Source organism: Lepidochelys kempii, chromosome 6 (assembly GCF_965140265.1).
Source record: "Lepidochelys kempii isolate rLepKem1 chromosome 6, rLepKem1.hap2, whole genome shotgun sequence".
In the NCBI taxonomy this organism is placed as follows: Eukaryota; Metazoa; Chordata; order Testudines; family Cheloniidae; genus Lepidochelys; species Lepidochelys kempii.
This window is the reverse complement of record NC_133261.1, coordinates 128,076,995-128,097,702: the sequence shown is the minus strand read 5'-3', so window position 1 is coordinate 128,097,702 and position 20,708 is coordinate 128,076,995. Positions and strand designations below refer to the sequence as shown.

At 49.0% G+C, this 20,708-nt stretch overlaps 1 protein-coding gene across 2 annotated transcripts in view; it reads left to right on the top strand.

The window, feature by feature from the left end:
* ATL1 (atlastin GTPase 1) overlaps window positions 1–20,708 on the top strand; it is a 46,001-nt gene that overhangs the window by 1,571 nt on the left and 23,722 nt on the right. For both annotated transcript variants that reach the window (XM_073350193.1, XM_073350192.1), the window contains exons 2-5: window positions 14,941–15,188; window positions 16,417–16,551; window positions 18,030–18,134; window positions 19,928–19,978. In XM_073350193.1, the coding sequence (XP_073206294.1) occupies window positions 14,941–15,188; window positions 16,417–16,551; window positions 18,030–18,134; window positions 19,928–19,978 (539 nt within the window). The remainder of the gene's footprint in view (window positions 1–14,940; window positions 15,189–16,416; window positions 16,552–18,029; window positions 18,135–19,927; window positions 19,979–20,708) is intronic.

Below are 20,708 nucleotides of genomic sequence, written 5' to 3'. Positions count from 1 at the left end.
CAATAGGCACTAATGTCACACACCATTTTAATGCACTGTCATCCCTCTTTACAGAGGGGCACATGCTGAGGAATTGCATCTCCTCTCTTTTCCTGTTCTGGCCAGTTTTACAGAGGGGCTGGTTCTCTGGGCTCTCCTCTTCCCAGTCTGCCTCAACCAACAGGGCTTGTTCTCAGCATGGGACACCAGGTGTCCGGCCAATCTAGGTAGAATCTGTGAGCTTCATTTAGCCCTCCCAAGACTCACCCTTGGTCCAGCCTTCTCCGTGGCAGACGACTCCTCCTCTCTTTTTAGGTGGGGATGAGGGTGTCACAGGATCATACTCAGGGAACCCTTTCCAGCTGCTTCTGGGTTGTGATAAGACCCAGCACTTTTCCTCAATCTCTCTGCTGCCTGGGAAAGTCATCTCATCCCCCCCGCCTTCTTCACACCCTGTAGGACAAGAATCCCCATCTCCCCTCATGTCCTGCTGCTAACTGCCACCATGAGAAAGCACAGTGATTGGAGAGATTCTTCCTGTGCAGATTTTTGCAGCTCTAGGGCACGTAGCATGGGGGAGTTTTCACCCCCCTGGGGAATGCAGCTTTCTCTGTGGTATCGGAAAATCTGGAGATTGATCATTAGGGTTGGATTGGCACTTTCCAATCTAGCTGCCTGGGAACAGGAACGGGGCTGGGACTCAACTGTGATCAGGGAGGGTTATCGTTTAGTCACTGCTGCTGACTGGGTCCAGGGGGGGAGGAATACCCTTTGTTGAGAGCAGCTTCCACCTCCCGCCACCCCACGTTGGCTAAGCTGAGAGCGGAGTGCATTGGTGGGGCGGAGTCAAGCCCCCCTGTGCTGGAGGAGGAATAGTCTGGCAGCTGCTGCTTTCCCCCTCAAGCAAGGGTTGGCGATTCAGGACCCTGCACAGGAGAGTAAAGGAAACTCCTCCTAACACCCCATTCCTTCCTTGTGTAGCTGGGCTCATGACCGAGCCCTGACTGTTCACCCTGAGAGCGATGTCAAGGATTTTCGCTGAGGAGTTCCCTTGCCATTGTTTAATGCTGCTGGAGAACAGAACTTTTCACCCACCTGAAAGCTACTCAGTGCTAGTGGCATCTGACTTTTGGGAACGTTCCTGTGTGGCAAAGCTGGGTGAGAAGTGCTGTATTGGTTAGAGACACAAATTATGCCTTCATTCGAAAAGCTGATGGTAAGATTTCCCGTTCCAATGAACTACAAGCTTGGGAATTATTTGCTGAAGAAGCTGGCGTAACCATTTGAATAACGTATACAAATGGAGGATTTGGGCATCTGGGGAGAAAAACGGGCAAAGTCCATCAAATCAATCCTTGGTTTAACTCCAGCTTCAGGGAAGGTATCGAGACCCTCACTCTACCAGTGTTCCCTCTAATTTTTTACATCCAGGTGCGGAATGAATTTTGTTATGTGTGGCAGGCATGGGGCCGAGGGTTTCGGAGTGTGGGAGAGGGCTCAGGGCTGGGGCAGAGGGTTGGGGTGCAGGGGTGAGGGCTCTGGCTGGGGGTGTGGGCTCTGGGGTGGGGCTGGGGATGAGGGGTTTGGGCAGCAGATCTGGGGCCAGAGGAGAGGCACCTCTCCCCAGCCGCAACAGCTCCGGGGTCGGGGTCAGGGCCTGGGGCCCAGGGAGAGGCACCTCTCCCTGCGGCACGTCTGTGCGGCCCTAGAGGGAACTTAGCACTCTACCATGGGGAAGAGCTTCTGATGAGTTTTGCAATAGCTGTAAATTGTATCGCACTAAATTATTCCTATTACTTGGTGTCCCATTGCAGTATTGCACAAAAAGATATGTTATTTCCATATGTTCTTTTCACTCCACTGCCATCAGCGAAAAGAACATTCAAAGGAATGGACAGAATTAAATAGAGTTAAATAATAGATCAGATTCTTAAGAAAAGCCTCAGTCCAGCAAATCCATTAAATATGTGCTAAACTGTGAGCACGTTCATAAGTTCCATTGAAGTAAATGTGACTTAGGCTCATGCTCGAGCATTTTGCAGAATCAAGGCCTCAGCTGGGGTCTTGGAAGTTGGAAAGTACCCAGGACCATTTATGAATCTAAGGGGATCTTTATTGTAGAAATGGGATCAGTCACCTTTTGCTGCATTCCGGCGACAGATCAAAATCACAGCCTAAGAGACCCACAGAGGCTGGTATATTCCTAGACTATGATTTCACGCACACTCAGCCTTGCATGCAGATATTGCAGGCATAACTTGAGTGTTAAATGCTGGTGCTTTTTTATTAGAAGAAGGTCCCCTGAAATAAAAATGTACATTTAAGCAATAAAAACTGTGACCTGTCCCCTGCCTCCGTGATGTTCTTTGACTGTGTGAGTGGCTGCAATATTGTGTAGTCACATCACTCTTTGTAATGGCTCCTCCAATGCCAGTTTCTTTAGCCCAGCTGCCAATGCAGGAGACTGGGGCTCTGCAGAAAGCTTCTGGCTGTGTTTAAAATGTGCTTACGTGTATTCAAAAAAAAAGAACATGATTTTTAAATAGCATAAGCTTTGTTCTAGTTAGCTCCTCTTTGTCATGACTGATAGTTCCCCAGCTAACTGCTTGGTATAAACTTTCCCTTCTTGTCTCTTGGTAAAAAGATCTGTTCATTTAAGAGATTAAAGAACAATTTTAGGAAAACAATTGTTCAGAACCCAAAATAATTACCTCTCATTTGCTATCAAAACTAGCTTCCTGTAACGTACATGTACCCCTGAATACACCTCTCAACATAATACTTTCATGAAGGGTGAAATTTACCGAGGGCCAACACAAAGTTTATGGGTCGCTTGAGCATATAGTGTTAAGTGGTGGATAGACCTCACAACTGCTGTCTGCTATAGGGTGAATTTCACCCTTAAGAAAGCGCTGTATATATAAATAGCAGACATTTTTTCTTTAAGTAACAGAATACAGTCCTTGGTTGTGCCTAACTAAGGACTGCTAGTCTGAGCCCTAATGGGTTCTTTAAAACTCAGCAAGCTTGATTTGAGGGTTACAGAGGTTACATATCCTTCTTTTGAAATCTTTTGTAGTTTTCACTTGCATATGTTCAGCAGTGCTGCCTGCCACTAGGGTAAAGTCATTAGAAATCTCTGCCTGTAGAGGCTTATAATGCACTCATTAAATAAATTTTAAAAAACCAACACAGATCAGAACATATCATATAAAGGACTCAGTTCTGGAATAAGAAAGGCCCATATTGAAATAATTCAGTGTTTATAACTATGAAAGGGACAAGCAGGTTCAGGCTTCTTAGCCAAGCTTTTCAAAATGGATGTGGACTTGTGATTTTGAGAGCCCTCAACAGGGTCTGATTTTCAGAAAGCGCTGAGAACCCATCCTCTGAAAATTAGGCCCCTTCAGGGTGTCTCAAATGCTGATCCAAGCTTTCAAAAATCATCATTAAAAAGTCTTATGATCTTTTAAGCCAAAGTAATAAATAATGAGTTCTTTTTCTTCACCTTCTGGCTTCTGGGGAGCATTAGGTCACATGTTCAAGCATTTTCCCTGCAACAATGATGGATAGAAATCTACTTCCCCCCCATGCACAAAGAAAGCTGAGATTCATAGGCAATCTTGATTCCAGCAGCAACAGCTTTAAGAAAAACACCAAATGTTGCAAGTGTGAAAGGGTGCTCGGTGGGCCAGGCAGCCTAGCAGCTAGTGCACCTGACCTCCAGCCCCTTGTCTCTCTGTCAGAGCAGTAGAGATGCCTGGTTCCCAACCTTAGGCCAGGACTGTTTTGGCTTCCACCCACATCTGGGCCTTTGCCATTAAAGGGGACATGGTAGGGGAACCCCCAGGTCCTCCGTTTCCACTAGGTCCCATCCAAGGCCCTTGGGAAGCAACATCAGCAGGGTCCTTCCTTCAGAGAGTCTAAGTGCATTACCTTGGGCTATTTCTTACCTATGTGCTCCTTCGGTTTGGGGTGTGGCCCCTATAGCCCAAACAGTCAATGCCTTAACAAAAGAGTCCAAGTGAGCAGGACCTTCTCCACCTGAAAGGGGAAGTGTGTGTGAAGAAGGCTCTGCCTTACCTACTCTGTGGTCCACTGTCAGGCTCTCCAGGGAAGGCCTGTCTGTCCTGTAGCCTAGGCTTTTGAGCTCTGAACCAGCTCCTCCAGCTGGAGCATGCTGGGCAGGGCTACCTGGGCCCGGTATTGCCTTTTAACCCCTTCGGGCCCGGTGTGGGGTTTGTATACCCCACCACAGCGAGAGTCAAGGAAAACTGCAAGAGTTGACGACACCTCTGATGTCGGGCACTCAGAGTTAGCAGGCACTCTTGACAATCCTGGTTCTTGTGCTTTCTTGTTGTTACTGCGCAGCTCCAACAGTGGGTGTTGGGGCAGGAACGTTTGGCCAAGAATTTAACCAGAATTTGGTTAAATAAATTTGGTTAAAAATAACCAAGGGCTAGTCAGCCAGCGGTAGCATGGGAAGCAAAAGGGCAGGGGCGCTGGAGGTCCATTGATTCACCTTCAAAAGCCACTTGGATCTGGAGAGATTGGGGCAGTTGGTGAAAATTGTTCCAGCTCTAGGTGTGGCAATTATCTGAGGATCTGGCCTCTTGTGGCACAGGGCACTGCCCCGCGCTCCCCGCTCTGTGGGGCTGGCCAAGCCTCGAAAACGGCTGTGGGAATTCCAGGAGAGCTTCTTGCTCGCTTTGTGGGCTTCTCCCCTGTGAGGGAGGTGTTAGCCCCATGCTATTTCTTTTTGGAAATCCTTGCTACACATACTCCTTTTAAAAAAGACATGGCAGTTCTTAGCCTAGTATAGCATGCTTGAGAAATATATGCATTTCATAGAGGCTCTGGTATGACAGTAATAAAGTAGCTAATCACAAATTTCCCCAACAGAGAAATGACTCCAGAGAGTACATTAAGGTCTGTCAAGCCGGTAAAATATATTTTCAAACAAAACAACCAATACAAATACATATTTCCTTAAAATGTATTTCGTGCCATCTCATGCAATTTCATGGCACATTTACCAAGTGATCTGGTTTATTTTCACCAGGTGGGAGGGTATTGTAACAACAAAAGGGTAAAAAGAAATCAATTAAAAACATGGAGGTTTGCTGAGAGAGGGAGAAGACCTAGTGCCTGATGGGAAATATACTCGCCAGGAGGCAACATTTGTAGAGCTGTGATTGTTGGATGTGGATTTCAGTTGTGGGGTTAGACCTAAATTTATTTAAGCAGAGGGTCCAGGGCTTCCCACAGTGATCCGAGCTTCCTGGGCAGCTCTGGCCCGGCTCCAGCTTCCGGCCTGGCCAGGGGGCAGGGCCCCAGGGGAAAGAGTAGGAGCAGGGTGTGGGACTACAGTTCCGGCACTCATGGGGGCCCCCAAATTGGCTGGGGCCCCTGGGCACAGGCCCCCGTTAATCCGCCACTGAGGCTGAGACATGGATTCCAATTAGTATCCCCAGCATTTGCACCTCAACAAGACACTACCCACTACCATGCATAGCCTGGGTGCCCCTCCTATATTAGCCCTCTGTTTCAGTGGGGTTCCTTTGATATCAGTGGGTGCCAATAAAGTCCTCTCTTTCTCCCTTGCAATGGTAATCACTGGCATTGACTCTTATTTTGAAACAAGATACGGGAGTGGCCACAATCCTGTCAGAGCCAAGGCCAAGGCTCTTTTCTGAAACTGGTTTTAGAGATTGCTGAACAGTAGCGTAGCTGGTGCCCATTAACAAGGGACAGAACCCTTCCACTGCCTCCTAGGAGGGAGATCTGCTTTTCTGTGCCAAAGTCGCCCTTTCCGGCCACAAGATTTTAAAGACATCAACCTTGTCACCGTATAGATCTCTAAAATGAGATGGGCAATGTGTACCTAGTCATGGTAGAAAGTATTCTACAACTTGCTACTGTGGTTTCAAATACCGTTCGGGTTCTGTTGATTCACGTACCGTGCGTTCCCAGTGTCTGAGCCACACAGGCTGCACAATGGCGGTTCATAGAGACAGAGGCTAGACTGTGTAGGCTCACAGATGTTAAATCACTGCACATCAGTTTTGGGCATCTAAGCAGTGTATGGTGAAACAGGCAAATATGGTGGACACGAATGGTTGAGCCAGGCTCTGGAGTGGGACTCGTGCACCAGCATGCTGAATGCCAAGTGACTATGTAACCACACGTTTTGGAACTCAGGTAGGACAAGCAATCCTGTTGTAAATCTTCTTTTTTCACTGATCCAAATTTTTTGCCATTCTTCCTTTAAATTTTTCTGTACTCAGCTTTTGGGGTCTTGTTTACTCAAGGGTATTTCTGTGTCAATCCTTCCATTTCTTGTAGAGCTTTTAGTTGCTTTGTCTGCTAGCTCGTTCCCTGTTATCCTGATATGTGCTGGGGATCCAGGCTAATGCTATTTGTATCCCCATCTGTACTAACTCTGTTATTAGAAATGTAATTTCACTGATTCAATCACTTTTACATACAGAGACACCCTTTTTTACTGCCATAAGTTCTGATACTGAGTCTGAAAAAATGACCACCATGGCTGGTGGTCCAGCCTAGATCTAGTTTAATTATTGCTACTAGCTCAGCTGTCGTGACCGCTACAAAATCAGATATTCTTTTAGGCAAATTTTGGTAGACAATATGCTGTCCCTGCTCTTCCTATTATTTTTTTTTTGGACCCGTTTGTATATATTTGACAAAAATGACTTCACTTTTCATCTGTATGCTGGTACACTTCATTTTTTATACCTGTTGTCTCCTTTTTACATGTAAGGTTGTAAAATAAATCCAAATCCACACTCAAACGTGTGGCTTCCCGTCCATTACTAATTTCCCCATGACTTGAAGTTTTGACTTTGTTTAGCTTTTCCTGATCTTTCAACACATGCGTGTACATTTTAACTCGAACGGCATGCGGAGTTCTAGAATGGTGTGCTATAGGGCTCTGTGGGCTGGTGCGACAGCGCCCCCTTTGGTCAGATGGAGTGTTGCACAGGGTTCGCTCGATCTGGCAGGGTGGCCCATCAGTTCCTCTTGCCTGAGTCTCGATGTTAGCCCCGTTCTGGGCTAAGAAGGGTGTTAGCATCAGCCTTGCTGGGGGTGTGGGTTCTCTCCTTATACTGGGGGGGGCGGGGGTCAGCTGGTCCTGATACTCAGGGGAGCCAGAAACCCCTTTGGTTCTTAAGAGGTCTCCGAGGAGGAACCTAGGCCCACCCACTCCACTAGGTTCCAGCTCAGGGCCCTGAACTAGACAGGCAGAATCAGGTCTTGGTAACTCCTGCTGTGTCCTGAGCTCCTTCCTATCCCCCAGGGCTCTGTGGGCTTCTCCAGCCTGTAGATCTGGTCATCCCTGCTCTGGGGGCTGTCTCAGGGCGGTTTCCGTGCCTGTTTGCTCCTCTGGTAGCTGCCTTGTCCTTCTGCTTCTCAGCTCTTTCATTCTCCCAGCTGCTGTGAGGCTGCTCATCAGCGCTGGCCAGCAGTTCCTGCATTAACCCCCTGGTTGCCAGGCTAGCATGGGGTAAATACATCCCATGGCACGTGCCTATTGACTTCCCAACAATCCTGATATAGTTCTTTGGTACTTTCATCCTTCTAATTCCCATTAACTTTGGCCCAGAAAGTTAGGTCCAGTAGTTTCATTCATAGTGTAACTGGCATTTCACTAGCAGCTGTGTGTAGCGTGCATATGGGTGTTTTAATAAATGCACCACACGCAACTCACAGTGCCTGGGCTTGTATTAAATCAGATTTTTTTCAGTTCTGATTTTAATGCTGACCCAAAAGCTTGGCAGCCATAGTCAATAACTGGGCTGATTGAGGCTCCGTATGCCAGCAGCCGTGCTTTCTTCTCTGCCCCCACCCCGCAGTGAGTCCCAGAAATACTTTTCAGTCGACTGATCCTTCCTTTGCATTTATCTTTAACATACTCTAACTCTATATAAAATTTTTCCAAAGTAATTTGGTATCAAATATTACCCCACGGAATTTAAACCTTCTAACTTTATCTATTTGTTCTCCATACTGATACAGTTTACATCCTTTTGTAGCTTTCCCTTTCACAGGCGCCCGACTTTACAAAGTGCTGGGGGGGCGCATGACCCCCCCCCCGGCTCTGCCCCAGGCCACACCCCCATTCCATCCCTTCCCCCAAGGCCCCACTCTGCCCCGCCTCTTCCCGCCCCTACTCCACCCCTAGACCGACCTCTTCCCACCCAGGTCTGCCCCCTCCCCCGAGCGCGTCGCATCCTCGCTCTTCCCCCCTTCCCCCAGAGCCTCCTGAATGCCGCAAAACAGCTGATTGCGGTGGGCGGGAAACATGGGGAGGGAGGGGGAGGTGCTGATCCACGGGGCCCGCCGGTGGGTGCTCAGCACCCACCATTTTTTCCCTGTGGGTGCTCCAGCACCCACGGAGTCATCGCCTATGTTCCCTTTTGTAAAGGTCAATTCTTTCAATTTTAGTAATGGAGGACTTGAAACCCCCGGCATTTTCCCAGTCTGAAGAAACTTGCAATGCTTGCTTGATTCTCTTTTCTGCCGCCTCAGTATTCCTGTTCCTAAGCCACAGAGCACAATCACCTGCCAACTGAGTGACACTTCCCCAGCATTTATTTGTTTGGGAAGATCATTTATCATAATATTAAAGAAGGTTGGGCTGATAAGCCTTCCCTGAAGTGTGCCATTTTTAATACTATATATATTTGGCATAATGACAGGTTTCAGAGTAGCAGCCGTGTTAGTCTGTATCTGTAAAAAGAACAGGAGGACGTGTGGCACCTTAGAGACTAACAAATTTATTAGAGCAACCAAAGCTTGAGACCGTCAAAAAGAGAGCTTTACCAGCCAGTCCTTTCCAACTTTCACAACCACCTCACTGCATCCCCCTCCCTGAGGGAACTGAGCAACTCAGCTGTCCAGATCACCCACCCCTTTCTCTCCCTCCTCCCCGCACACTGTCCAGTAGCGTCTCAATTTAATCTTCATTTTCACCATTTTGCTTAAACTTCCAAGCAGGCTGCTAAAATGCAGGATTCTGGGCAAGCATCCTTCGAGGAACAGGACATGAGATTTCTGCTACCACTCAGCTCTGCCATAGGCTCAAAACGAAGCTGCCTCTTCCAGGCCCTTGAGGACTCACATTACAGTAGCTGACTGGCTGGCTTGCTTTGTGTTCGTTCAGCATGAGCAGAGTGAGCAGAACCCCGGCCGCAGGAGCAGGGCTGAGTAAAACACGTGCAGTTAAAATGGGGGTAGGCCAAGTCTGAGTAAGAGCCCTTCATTGATGTCGTTCGTAAGGGCCAGACTCCCTGTCCTAGAGCCTGAAGTCCTCTCCAGAAGGATCTTAGAGAGATCACACCCAGGGGGAGGAGTTTAATTTTATTCCCCATGACCATTCAGTCCTGGGCCTGTCTGGTGAGGCCACTCTTAGTAACACAGTGGTGGTTTCTCAGTGTAGACAGTCTGGATAAAGACAGTTTCAAAGAGGACTCCCAACCGTCATTGCTACTGAACCGGGCAGGATTCAGACTAGTCCTCGTGTGTGAAAAACCTTGTGCGATGAGCAGCATGAGGCAGGAGTTTCATGTTTGAGTTCAGAGGAATAAAGGCAGACTGATGAAGTAGTTCACTGAAGTTCCCCCCCCCCACGCCCCACTCTCTTTGCTTATTTCCAACCAACTTTCCAGTCACATGATTCAACTGACAGGAGGCCAGAATAGGAGCCCTAGGTTCAATCCATGGGCCGACCTCCAGTTTTGCTAATTAGGTTCCAAAGGCAGAAGGCCCAGTCCTGCAAACTCTTACTTCTCTGAGGAAGGGCTTAGTCGTGCAGGCAAGGACTCATGTGAGTAGCGCTTGAAGAGCAGACGTGCGCCCACTGGTTTTCTAAGAGCCTGGCTGCGGAACCTTTACTCACGGGATCCATCTCTACTGAGACCGTTCCTGTCAGTACGGGCTGCAGGGCGGGGCTCTTTCCCAAGAAACACACAATGCTGAATTGATTACGTTTGGCTGCTTTCCAAAGACCCATTCCTGTAATATGATCTCTCATAGCTGCATGCACATGCCAAGCTTTTGCCACAGTGATACACAGTTTGTCTAGTTTTCTCGTCTGCAGACACTGCATTTGCAGCTGCGTGTCAGCATTTCGGAGGAATATGGAGCGTGTTACATTTTAGTTTATTTTGATTTGTAGAAGTTCCTAACACAACTGAAAATGGATCTTATTTTTTTCCTTAGATTTACAATAATGGAGCAGCAATATAGCCCATTCTATGGGCTGAGTAGGTGAACCAGATATCTTTCTTGCAGGCTGCATCTCTTAGATGACATCGCAAATATGGCTCTGCTTAAGTCTCAGCTCCTTCATCTTCCCATATTATGTCCTCCTCTGGGAAATTAGGCCTGACTACCACCTGGCTTTGGAGGAACTTGTTTTAGTCACATCAATGGTAATTATAATATTAACAAGAACGGGGAAGTAAGTCCTGGCAGTTGACTAATGAACAGCTTGACAAGTGACGCAGTTGCAAGGGTGGCCAGCGAGAGGCTGACCCGTACCACAGAGAGAAGAGTTTAGCTTGAACATCAGCAAAAACAAAAGTGCCGTTAGGGAAACTCAGCTCTTTTTCCTTTACTGCCAGAAATTAATTTTGTGGAGGTAGATCTATGAGATCTTGGAAACTGGTCTATGCCAAAAAGACCAGTTAGAAAAGTGTGATTTCTAGCAACACAAAACCAGCCTACAAAATAACATTTGACTCACCAATCCGGTAAATAATCAGTATCCTCCAGCGAACAGGTGAAAGGAGTTCTCTAGGGTTCATAATAAACAAGGAAGTACTTACAGTTTTATCTTTCAGGTGATAGGAACAGAGTGTTACTGCTGAAATTTGCACACAGAAGCACTTGATATAATCTCCATTCTGTACTCAGATCTACAGAACAATGGAAAACCAACCCAGGCAGCTCTTGGCACCTAAGTAGAGACTCCGTACTTTGTCCCTGATGTCCAGAAGATCTGCAAAGGAAAGCTCTGCACACTTCCCCAGGTGTTTCCTGAAATACCAACCATGCTGTCTGGCCTGGCACTTCTGAAGTATCCACATGGGCTGGAGGATCACTCTGACTTCTGGTGCTAGGGAGAAGGAGAAGGCGGCAAGTGGCCGCCTGATCTTCCCCGTTCACAGCTCCTGGATCAAGGGACCCTATTGGAAATCCCTGTTTCAAATGCTTCATCTGGACTCTGCTGGTTTCTACTGGAAACCAAGACCCAACAGCCCAGTTATACACTGTTTCTTTATTCCAGGACCTAGCTGCCATATGAAACCCATAGCAACAAGTTGCAGTTTTCAATGGGACTTTCCACCCTCTTTCTAGCAGTTGGACTCAAGGGAGGAGGAGATACTTTGGGCCCAATCCCTATTCGAGGAGTAGGATTGGACAGGGGGGAAATTTGTCACCCAGTACCCCCAGGACTGGCAGGGGAGGCAGCTCATTCCTTGTCAGCTTGGGGTCCCACAATTTGTAACTCTGGGCCAGTTACTGACAAGGTCAGTCAGTTGTCTGAGCTACAGCTTCACTTGCAAGACACCACCTCCATCGCTGGGCTTAGCACTTCCCCCTCTGGTGTGACAGGGCCTGAAGTAAATTAGCCCCACTCCGGAGGGTGTTTGTCTCCCTCTCTGGGTTTATTTATCAGTGTTTTCAAGGTAGGCCTGGGGCTGGCCCAAGAAGCACGCCTCCGCCAAACAAAATTCACAAACACAAAACAAAGAGGGTACCTTTTCCTGCCCCCTGTTTGGGGAGTGTTGTCTTGTTATTGGTCCTGGGGTGTCAGTCGTTCCCCATAACAGGCACTCAGTTTTGTTGTTTCCTCTGTAGGGAGGAGAGCAACCTCTCACCCTGGAGAAGCCTATCTCCCTGCTAACACTAGCCTTGCAGCAGCTCGTCTCTCCCTCCTCTGTCTCACCAGAGAAGGAGTTTTAAAGGTCTCAGGCAGCCTTTGGACTCATTGACTTTAAGGCCAGAAGGGACCATCATGATCATCTAGTATGACTTCCTGCATATTGCAGGCACAGAACCTCACCCATTCCTGAAATAGACCCCTAACCTCTCGCTGAGTTACTGAAGTCCTCAAATCATGGTTTAGATCATCCCTGACAGGTGTTTCTCTAGCCTGCTCTTAAAAACCTCTAATGATGGGATTCCACAACCTTCCTAGGCAATTTATTCCAGTGCTTAACTACCCTAATAGTTAGGAAGCTTTTCCTAATGTTTTACCTGAATCTCCCTTGCTACAAGTTAAGCCCATTACTCCTTGTCCTGTCCTCAGTGGTTAAGGAGAACAATTTTTTCACCCTCGTCTTTATAACAGCCTTTTTTGTACTTGATTACTATTATCCTGTCCCTCCTCAGTCTTCTCTTCTCTAGACTAAACAAACCCAATTTTTTCAATCTTCCCTCATAGGTACATGTTTTCTAGATCTTTAATCATTTTTGTTACTCTTCTCTGGACTTTCTCCAATTTGTCCAAATCTTTCCCAAAGCATTGTACCCAGAACTGAACACAATACTCCAGCTGAGCCCATATCAGCGCGGAGTAGAGCAGAAGAATTACTTCTTGTGTCTTGCTAACAACACTCCTGCTAATACATCCCAGAATGATGTTTGCTTTTTTTGCAACAGTATTCCATGTTGACTCATATTTAGTTTGTGATCCACTATAAGCCCCAGATCCTGTTCTGCAGTACTCCTTTCAATGCAGTCATTTCCCATTTATTTATTTTTTATTTATATCTAGGGCACAAAAGAAGTGGGGGGTGGAGGTGGAAACAAGACAGCCTTTTAGACTTTCTCTCTAAAGAAGCCCAAGAAGATTTTTTTCGGCCTTTTCCAGACCATCTTTAAGCGTGTGTAGACTGTAGCTCCTACCTTTTGAAATCAATGGGAGCTGAGCACTTTTGAAAATCAGGCCACTTTTATAGGCGCCTAAGTGGGGACTAGGAGCCTAACTTTAGGCCGCCATGTTTAAAATTCTTGACGCAAGGGCATTAGAACAGCCCATACAACCTTAACCACGAACTTCTCAGAGAGGTATGGAAGGACGTTTGGCTCACAGGGTCCTTCCCTGCTATCCAGGAGAATTTACGTGACCGGAGGGCTGTGGCAATCACCCCAGATTTCTTTCTGTGGAGAGCACCCTGTGGATGGTGAAAGAGGAGTGGCCAATAAGCTTCCATCTCACCATGGCCGTGTTCTCTGCAGATGGCTGTCCTGATAATGCTTCCTTCCCCTGAACTGCTGGGCATGTGCAAAGCATCTCGAGCAGACCGTTAAAAGCTTGTATTATCTTAATGCCATTGTCTTGGGGATGGTGTATTTGGCGTGCTGCCATTTATCGAGCCTGCCCAGAAACGGTGAGTGCCCGTGTTTCTTGTTGAGCGCCTCGGCTGCAGCACGACTGGCCTCATCAATTCTCCATCTCTCCAGTGGGTTGTTAATCCCAGAAGGATAGTGCAATGTTGCAAGGCTGGGTGGTGCTCAGAGCTTGGCAGTACAGATGAAATTCACCTCTGTACACAAGGCCCATGCACTACGTAAGTCCTGCTGTTTCAGAGGCTGAAGTGGGACTGTCCAGGATCTGAGAAGGGGGGAGACCAAAAACCACACTAACAAAAAACGTGTCCCCTTTAAGAAGGCCTCCAAACTGACCCCAGCTGGCAGAGTTCCTATATCTAGGCTTCCTCCCTTTCCCATAGGCATCAGGTCGGGAAAGGAGCCATCTAATCCAGATCATAATAAGGCCTTTACCGCAGAGCCTTGAACCAGAGCAGCCAAATTTATAGTCAGAAGAAAATGAGGTATTTAGGACCCAGGTCAGGCGAGTGGCTGCTGGTTCCCTCTCCCATTCTCAGCTTCCTTTTCCTGGTATAGAGCAGGGCAGGGTGCTCCTTGATTGCGCCCAGACTGTCCCTTAAAGGTGTAATCCACCCCCAGCACAGGGACTGAAGTGATGCATGTGCTTTGCTAAGGGCATTCTGCCCAGGGCTGAATTTCATTGCAGAAGAGTAGCACTGGGTGGCTTTTATTAGAATTTACGTCACGTCTGAGCAGCTATGTTCCTAACTGTACTGGAGGAGATTTCAGGAGTGGTATTTGGTGTTTGGCAAGCCTGGCAAAAGTGTATTGGCCCCATCCTGGCATCTTTTATAGATAGGGCCCTACCAAATTAATGGCCATGAAAAATGCATCAAGGGCTGTGAAATCTGGTCTTCCCCCATGAAATCTGGTCTTTTGTGTGCTTTTAGCTTATACTATACAGATTTCATGGTGGAGACCAGTGTTCCTCAAATTGGGGGTCCCGCCCAAAAGGGAGTTGCAGGGGGGGGTCACAAGGTTATTTTAGGGGGGTTGTGGTATTGCCACCCTTATTTCTGCACTGCCTTCAGATCTGGGTGGCCAGAGAGCGGCGGCTGATTACCAGGCACCCAGCTCTGAAGGCAGTGTCCCGCCAGCAGCATTGCAGGAGTAAGGTTGGCAATACCATACCATGCCACCCTTACTTCTATGCTGCTGCTGGCCGCGGCTCTGCCTTCAGAGCTGGGGTCCCGGCCAGCAGCTGCCGCTCTCCAGCTGCCCAGCTCTGAAGGCAGTGTCACCTCCAGCAGCAGCATAGAAGTAAGGGTAGCAGTTCTGCAACCTCCCCTACAACAATGCGACCCCCCCTCCCCATTCCTTTTTGGGTCAGGACCCCTTCAGTTACAACACTGTGAAATTTTAGATTTAAATAGCTGAAATCGTGAAATTTATGATTTTTTAAAATTCTATGACTGTGAAATTGACCAAAATGGACTGTGAATTTGGTAGGGCCCTATCTCTAGCCAATGAAACACAGTTTAATTTCTGAACATGTTGGTACCAGCTCTTGGGTTTTTATTTATTTATTTTTACAAGGTGGCTTTTCAGAAAAGAATTACGAGTGGAGCTCTGAAGAGGAGGAGGCTGTGAAGAAGGCAGGGCCAGTCCAGGTGCTCATTGTTAAAGATGACCATTCCTTTGAGCTGGACGAGGCCGCGCTGAACCGCATTCTGCTCTCTGAGGCCGTGAGAGATAAAGAGGTAGTTGCCGTGTCTGTTGCTGGAGCTTTCAGGAAAGGAAAATCGTTCCTGATGGACTTCATGCTGAGATACATGTACAACAAGGTATGAGTACAGCCATGATGTAACTAATGCCTCCTTGTGCCGTCCTGGAGTCTTGGTGTGTCTTGCTGTGCAGGGTTTCTCATTGCCCTGGTATGATTCCTCCCACCCATGCAAACTGGAGAGGGGTCTGAGCCTGCATTCACTTTGGGGGCACTTGAGCCCCCCTCTGTAATGGGTCCCCACTGGGATTTGAATTCCCCGTGACAGCAGGGGAGTTTGGATTCAGGTCTGTATGCAAATCTGAGCTCCGTGATAGTCTGGGATCCCAGCCTATGAGGCATTTTTCTGGAAGGCTGGTACCCCTCCCTAACTAGTGGGCTGGTGCCATCCCAGTGCATGCTCCCTGCTGGGCGGTGCCGGTTACTTTGGTGCAGCCAGCAGGGCCTCAAGATGCACTATGTGCTGGAGCAGAGAACACTGTGGCGGCTGCCCACTGGAGCTGCCAAGGGACCTCAGGGCTGCCCATCCCTGTGCCAGCTTCCACTTTCTCCATACTCTTGCCCTGGTAGGGCGAGTCTTTAGGGATATGAGCAGGGGGACACAGCCTGTTGGAAGGGGGAGTAGAGGAAGGAGGACCTCCTGGAAGATGGGTCTGGGGTAGGGGAAGAGCACAGCCATCACTCTAAGCCCAAGGAGGAATGGTGTAAGTTAGAGCACACCTCAGCTGTTCTAAATTCCTTTGGGGTCAGCTGGTGCTTGAGCAGGGACCCATAGCTGGCTCCCTGCAGCTCCCCTGTGCCTGACATCGAAGGGGGCGCTGTGGAGAATCTGGCCCTTAGTTGTCATAAGTCCTGTTGTATACTTGCTACGGTGTAAGTGTACCACTGCCCGCTACTGGACAGAATCAGTACTGCTTAGGGGCATGCAGTCAGTACCATACTGTTGTTGGAGAATCTCGGGTGTCAGGGGCCTGTGATTTCGGAACAGGTGGATCCGAATTCTGTCCAGTCTGGGTTCCGACTGGGCATGGTGTGGATCGGCGGCAAGCATGCAATCCTTGATGACCACCGCTTTGTCACAGTGATTGGGGAGGGGCTCCTGGATTTGGGCCCATCCTTCAGATGCCTCTTCATGTCCAGCGGATCAAAAGAACTGAATGGGGAGGCCGTGAAGTCTTTGCTTCCTGGTAGGAAACATCCGGCGTGAGTAACCATAGAATGGAGGCAGCATAGGTGAGAGAAGAACCCGGGGCGTGGGCTGTGGTGATCCCTTCTCTCCCCACTCCCAGGAAACCATTGACTGGCTCGGCGATTACAACGAACCGCTGATGGGCTTCTCGTGGCGAGGAGGGTCTGAGCGGGAGACAACTGGCATTCAGATATGGAGTGAACTCTTTCTTGTGGACAAACCAGACGGTAAACAGGTATGTGGGGTGCCCGGTGCCAGCACATCCCTTTTGTTCGGGGACTGCCTTTGGGTTCCCATGCCCCGAGCTCTAACATAGCTGCTCTGCTTTTTCCTAGATAAGCATCCCTTTAGATGGTCTTTGGTGCCATTTGCCTTAGATCTCAGCAATTGCTAATGCACCCATCACTACAGTATCTAAATCTCTATCCAAAAGAGCAAGAACGGTCTCTGTTCCGTGTTCTATCTCTACTGCTTTCAGGAGTCCCATGGCTGATCAAAAAAGCAAACAGAATGTTGGGAATCATTAAGAAAGAGATCAATAATAAGACAGAAAATATTCTCTTGCCTCTATATAAATCCACACCTTGAATACTGTGTGCAGATGTGGCCGCCCCATCTCAAAAAAAAATATTGGCATTGGAAAAGGTTCAGAAAAGGGCAACAAAAATGATTAGGGGTATGTAATGGCTGCCGTATGAAGAGAGAATAATAAGACTGGGACTTTTCAGCTTGGAAAAGAGTCGACAAAGCGGGGATATGATAGAGGTCTATAACGTCATGACTGATGTGGAGAAAGTAAATAAGGAAGTGTTATTTACTCCTTCTCATAACCCAAGAACTATGAGTCACTCAATGAAATTAATAGGCAACAGGTTTAAAACAAACAAAAGGAAGTATTTCTTCACACAACACACAGTCAACCTGTGGAACTCTTTGCCAGAGGATGTTGTGAAGGCCAAGACTATAGCAGGGTTTAAAAAAGAACTAGATGAGTTCATGAAGGATAGGTCCATCAATGGCTATTAGCCAGGATGGGCAGGGGTGGTGTCACTAGCCTCTGTTTGCCAGATGCTGGGAATGGGTGACAGGGGATGGATCACTTGATGATTACCTGTCCTGTTCATTCCCTCTGGGGCACCTGGCATTGGCCATTGTTGGTCTGACCCAGTATGGCAGTTCTTATGATTCTTGGGTCCAGGCCCCTTGCAGAATACTGCTGCTCTCCTGTAGGACTGGCTGGAGAATGGCACATCTTCACTCACTAGGGGCCCAATCCAACACCCAGAGAAGTCAGTGGGACGCGTCTGTGGGCGTTGGGTTGGGCCCTATACTGGGTGTGGGCATGCTGCCATATTTGGCTCCTGAGATATGAAACGAATGGGATTCATAAGACAACACATCCATGGCTACAGGAAATGGTTTTAAAAAGTTCCTCCCAAAATGAAGGCCCACCCATCTTTGGGCTGGAATTAATGAAGCTTAGTTAGCTGTGTTCTCTTTATAACCTGAAGATCGAAGTCTCTGGGGATTGTGTTTCCCTCTCCATTCCAGGGCGCTTCATTTCTTCCAAGCCCGAGGCGCGTGTCGTGAGACAGCCAACAAGATGGCATAGTCATGGTTTGGTTTTCTCCACTGCAGTTTGGCGCTGGAGAGCGATTTGATTGAAAAGCTCCGTTGCGTGTAGAGCCTAATTCCGACCTCTCTGCTCTGCAGGTCGTGGTGCTGCTGATGGACACACAGGGGACGTTTGACAGCCAGTCGACGCTGCGCGATTCAGCCACCGTGTTTGCCCTTAGCACGATGATCAGCTCAATCCAGGTAATACAGAGGTGAACCTGTGCATCATTCGCTGAAGGACGGTGGGTGGGGATTTTTAAAACTGCCGGCATTGGCTTAACCCTACTGCTAGTCACTGACTTCTCGGGGAGCAGAGTTAGCCAATGCTGAGAGCCACTGACAGCCCCGCTGATGGGGCAGTTGAGGGCACATGAGTGGAGGAGGATGTGAGGAAAATCTAGATCGTGTCTCTCTGCTGGAACTATTCTGTACTGCAGTTACAGGAACCCTCTAGGTACTGAGAACAACCGTCTCCTGTATTGGATAGCCAGGGGGGTGCACAAGGGGGGACAAGGGACAAGCAGGGGCATGGGCCCCCCAATAATCATTGGGGGCACAGAACTCCTCCGGACCCGGGGCTGTGGTGGGAACTGACAGCTCCTCCCACCCCAGGATTACAGCGGTAGGAATGATGGGGGGGAGAGCGAGCTCCTCCAGCACTAGGCCTTGGCGGGGGCACAGAATGTGCCCCTCCAAAAGGGGGTCAAATTTAAATTCCTGCGAACGTCCCTGTGTATAGCCCTGCTCATCCTGGGTGCACCTTGACAGAGGGCCACACCCACACCCAGTGCACCTTGCAAACTATGGGCCAGAATTCAAGTAGCCTCCTCGCCATTTTGACCCTGAAGACAGGGCTGCCGGTGGCACCAGGAAGGAGCGCGTTTCCCCATGGATGGGCTGATTGAGACGTGCTCCAGTCCCTGCTGGACCTGGCTGAAGTCTGCCAGGTGCCTGGGGCCCTCATCTCCGACTGGGAGGTAGAGGAACTCATTGCACCACAGGGCCAGGCCCGTTGGCAGGAACAACAGCAGATGGCCACGTAATCTCCCCCATTAACGTGGAGGGGCTGAGGAGGAATGGTTTGGGGAAGTGGCCATAGGTCGGCACCCAGGAGACACGTATCATATTGGGACACGTCTCTGCCTAGGCTGCCAGAGTCTCCCTGTTCTAGCACCCAGCCAGCCTGCCCGGGGGTCCTGCAGGAGACCAGTCAGAGGCGGGAGGACAGTGCTAGCCCAAATGGCACCAAGCTCAACCCCCCAAGTCAGGGGTGCCAGAACAGGGCGGGAGGGCAGAGGGCCATGGCCCCATCATTTTTTATCAGCCGTAATTGTGAGCGGGGGGGGGGGGGGGAAAGGAGAGAAGAGCAGCGGGGGGGGGCGGAGTTTTGGGGAGATGGTGCAGGGGCAGGGCCTTGGGAGGAATGGGTGGCTTGAGGGGGGGGGGGGGCTTGGGGAGAAGGGGTGGGGGCTCGGGGGCAGGACCTAGGTGGAAGAGTGGCATAGGGGGGCTGGGCCATGGTTCAGGCACCAGTGCCCCCCCCCACACTTTTAGGTAGCTTTGGCCACTCCTGCCCCAAGTAATAGGAAAAAAGACCGGCCAAAGTGCCTGGCCCACACCTCCTGGGGCCCCAGCTTATGGCAGTCTACTGGTGCATTGTCCAGAGCAGAGCTATCCCACAGGTGTGGATGTGTGTGGGTGTGGCCCTCTGTCAAACAGTAGGCCAGCAGCTGTTCTCCTGTGTGTTGGCTCTAGGAGCACCTGCTGGACGGGTCGCTTGCTGGGACAGGGACAGTGTTGTGCTATGTCTGTACAGAGCCTTGCACAACGGGGCCCCACCCTGACGGGCCTCGGCTCTCGGCACTCCAGTAATACAAATAAATAATGTAATATTGGTTTTGAGTCAGAATGTCGCTTATTGAGAGGCCATTGTGAATGCTGTACAGGAAGGGCAGGACATTTTAAGTCCTCTAAACATTTCCTTTTAAATACAGGTGTACAACTTATCACAGAATGTTCAAGAAGATGATCTCCAGCACTTACAGGTAACCTCCTGGCGCCCTTCGTGGGGCAGGGGGGTGAAAGAGGGGCATTAATCTATCATGCTTTCATTGGTGGTGCTTGTCCTAAAACTCCTCATTTTGGCCTGCTTGCCTTCTGCACTGGAAACGTGCATTTAAATTCAGAGTAACAAAGGGCTCCCATCTGGTATAGAGGTTATTGTTCTGCAGTGAATAATGGGCAGTTAGGAACAGTCACGAAGGGGGTGGAACCTGTTTCCTCTAAGCTATTTAAGCCCATCTTCTTTGGACCTGGTCCATCTAGCATAGAAGTCAGTGGCAGAACTCCCATTGTCTCAATGGGAACAGGAGCAGGTCCTGGCTGAGCCGGCAGATGGCGGGGTCAGCAAGGAGACCTAACTTTCTGAGACAGCCTCTTTTGTATCTTTTCGGATGGGGTATGTGGAGGGCAAACCGGGGCGCAGGCTCAAGGCTGGAGAGAAAAGCCAGAAGATAAAACAAGGTAACAAAAGACCAGAGGGAGCTGTTTGTATCCAGCCCTGTGGTCGTGATGTGCTTCTGCATTGGCAAAGTGGCACATTTCCCACCCTCTAGCTCTGTGGGTACCTGTTCCTCCAGCCTTTTGCTGCGGAACTGAGGAGGGCCTTGGGCTTTGGATTTCTCTGTAAAAATCAATTCCAAGGAAGCGGAGGCCACTTTCCTCAGCTCAGTCTTCTTCTGACATGGAACGGAGATACATCTAGCTGGCTTTCAA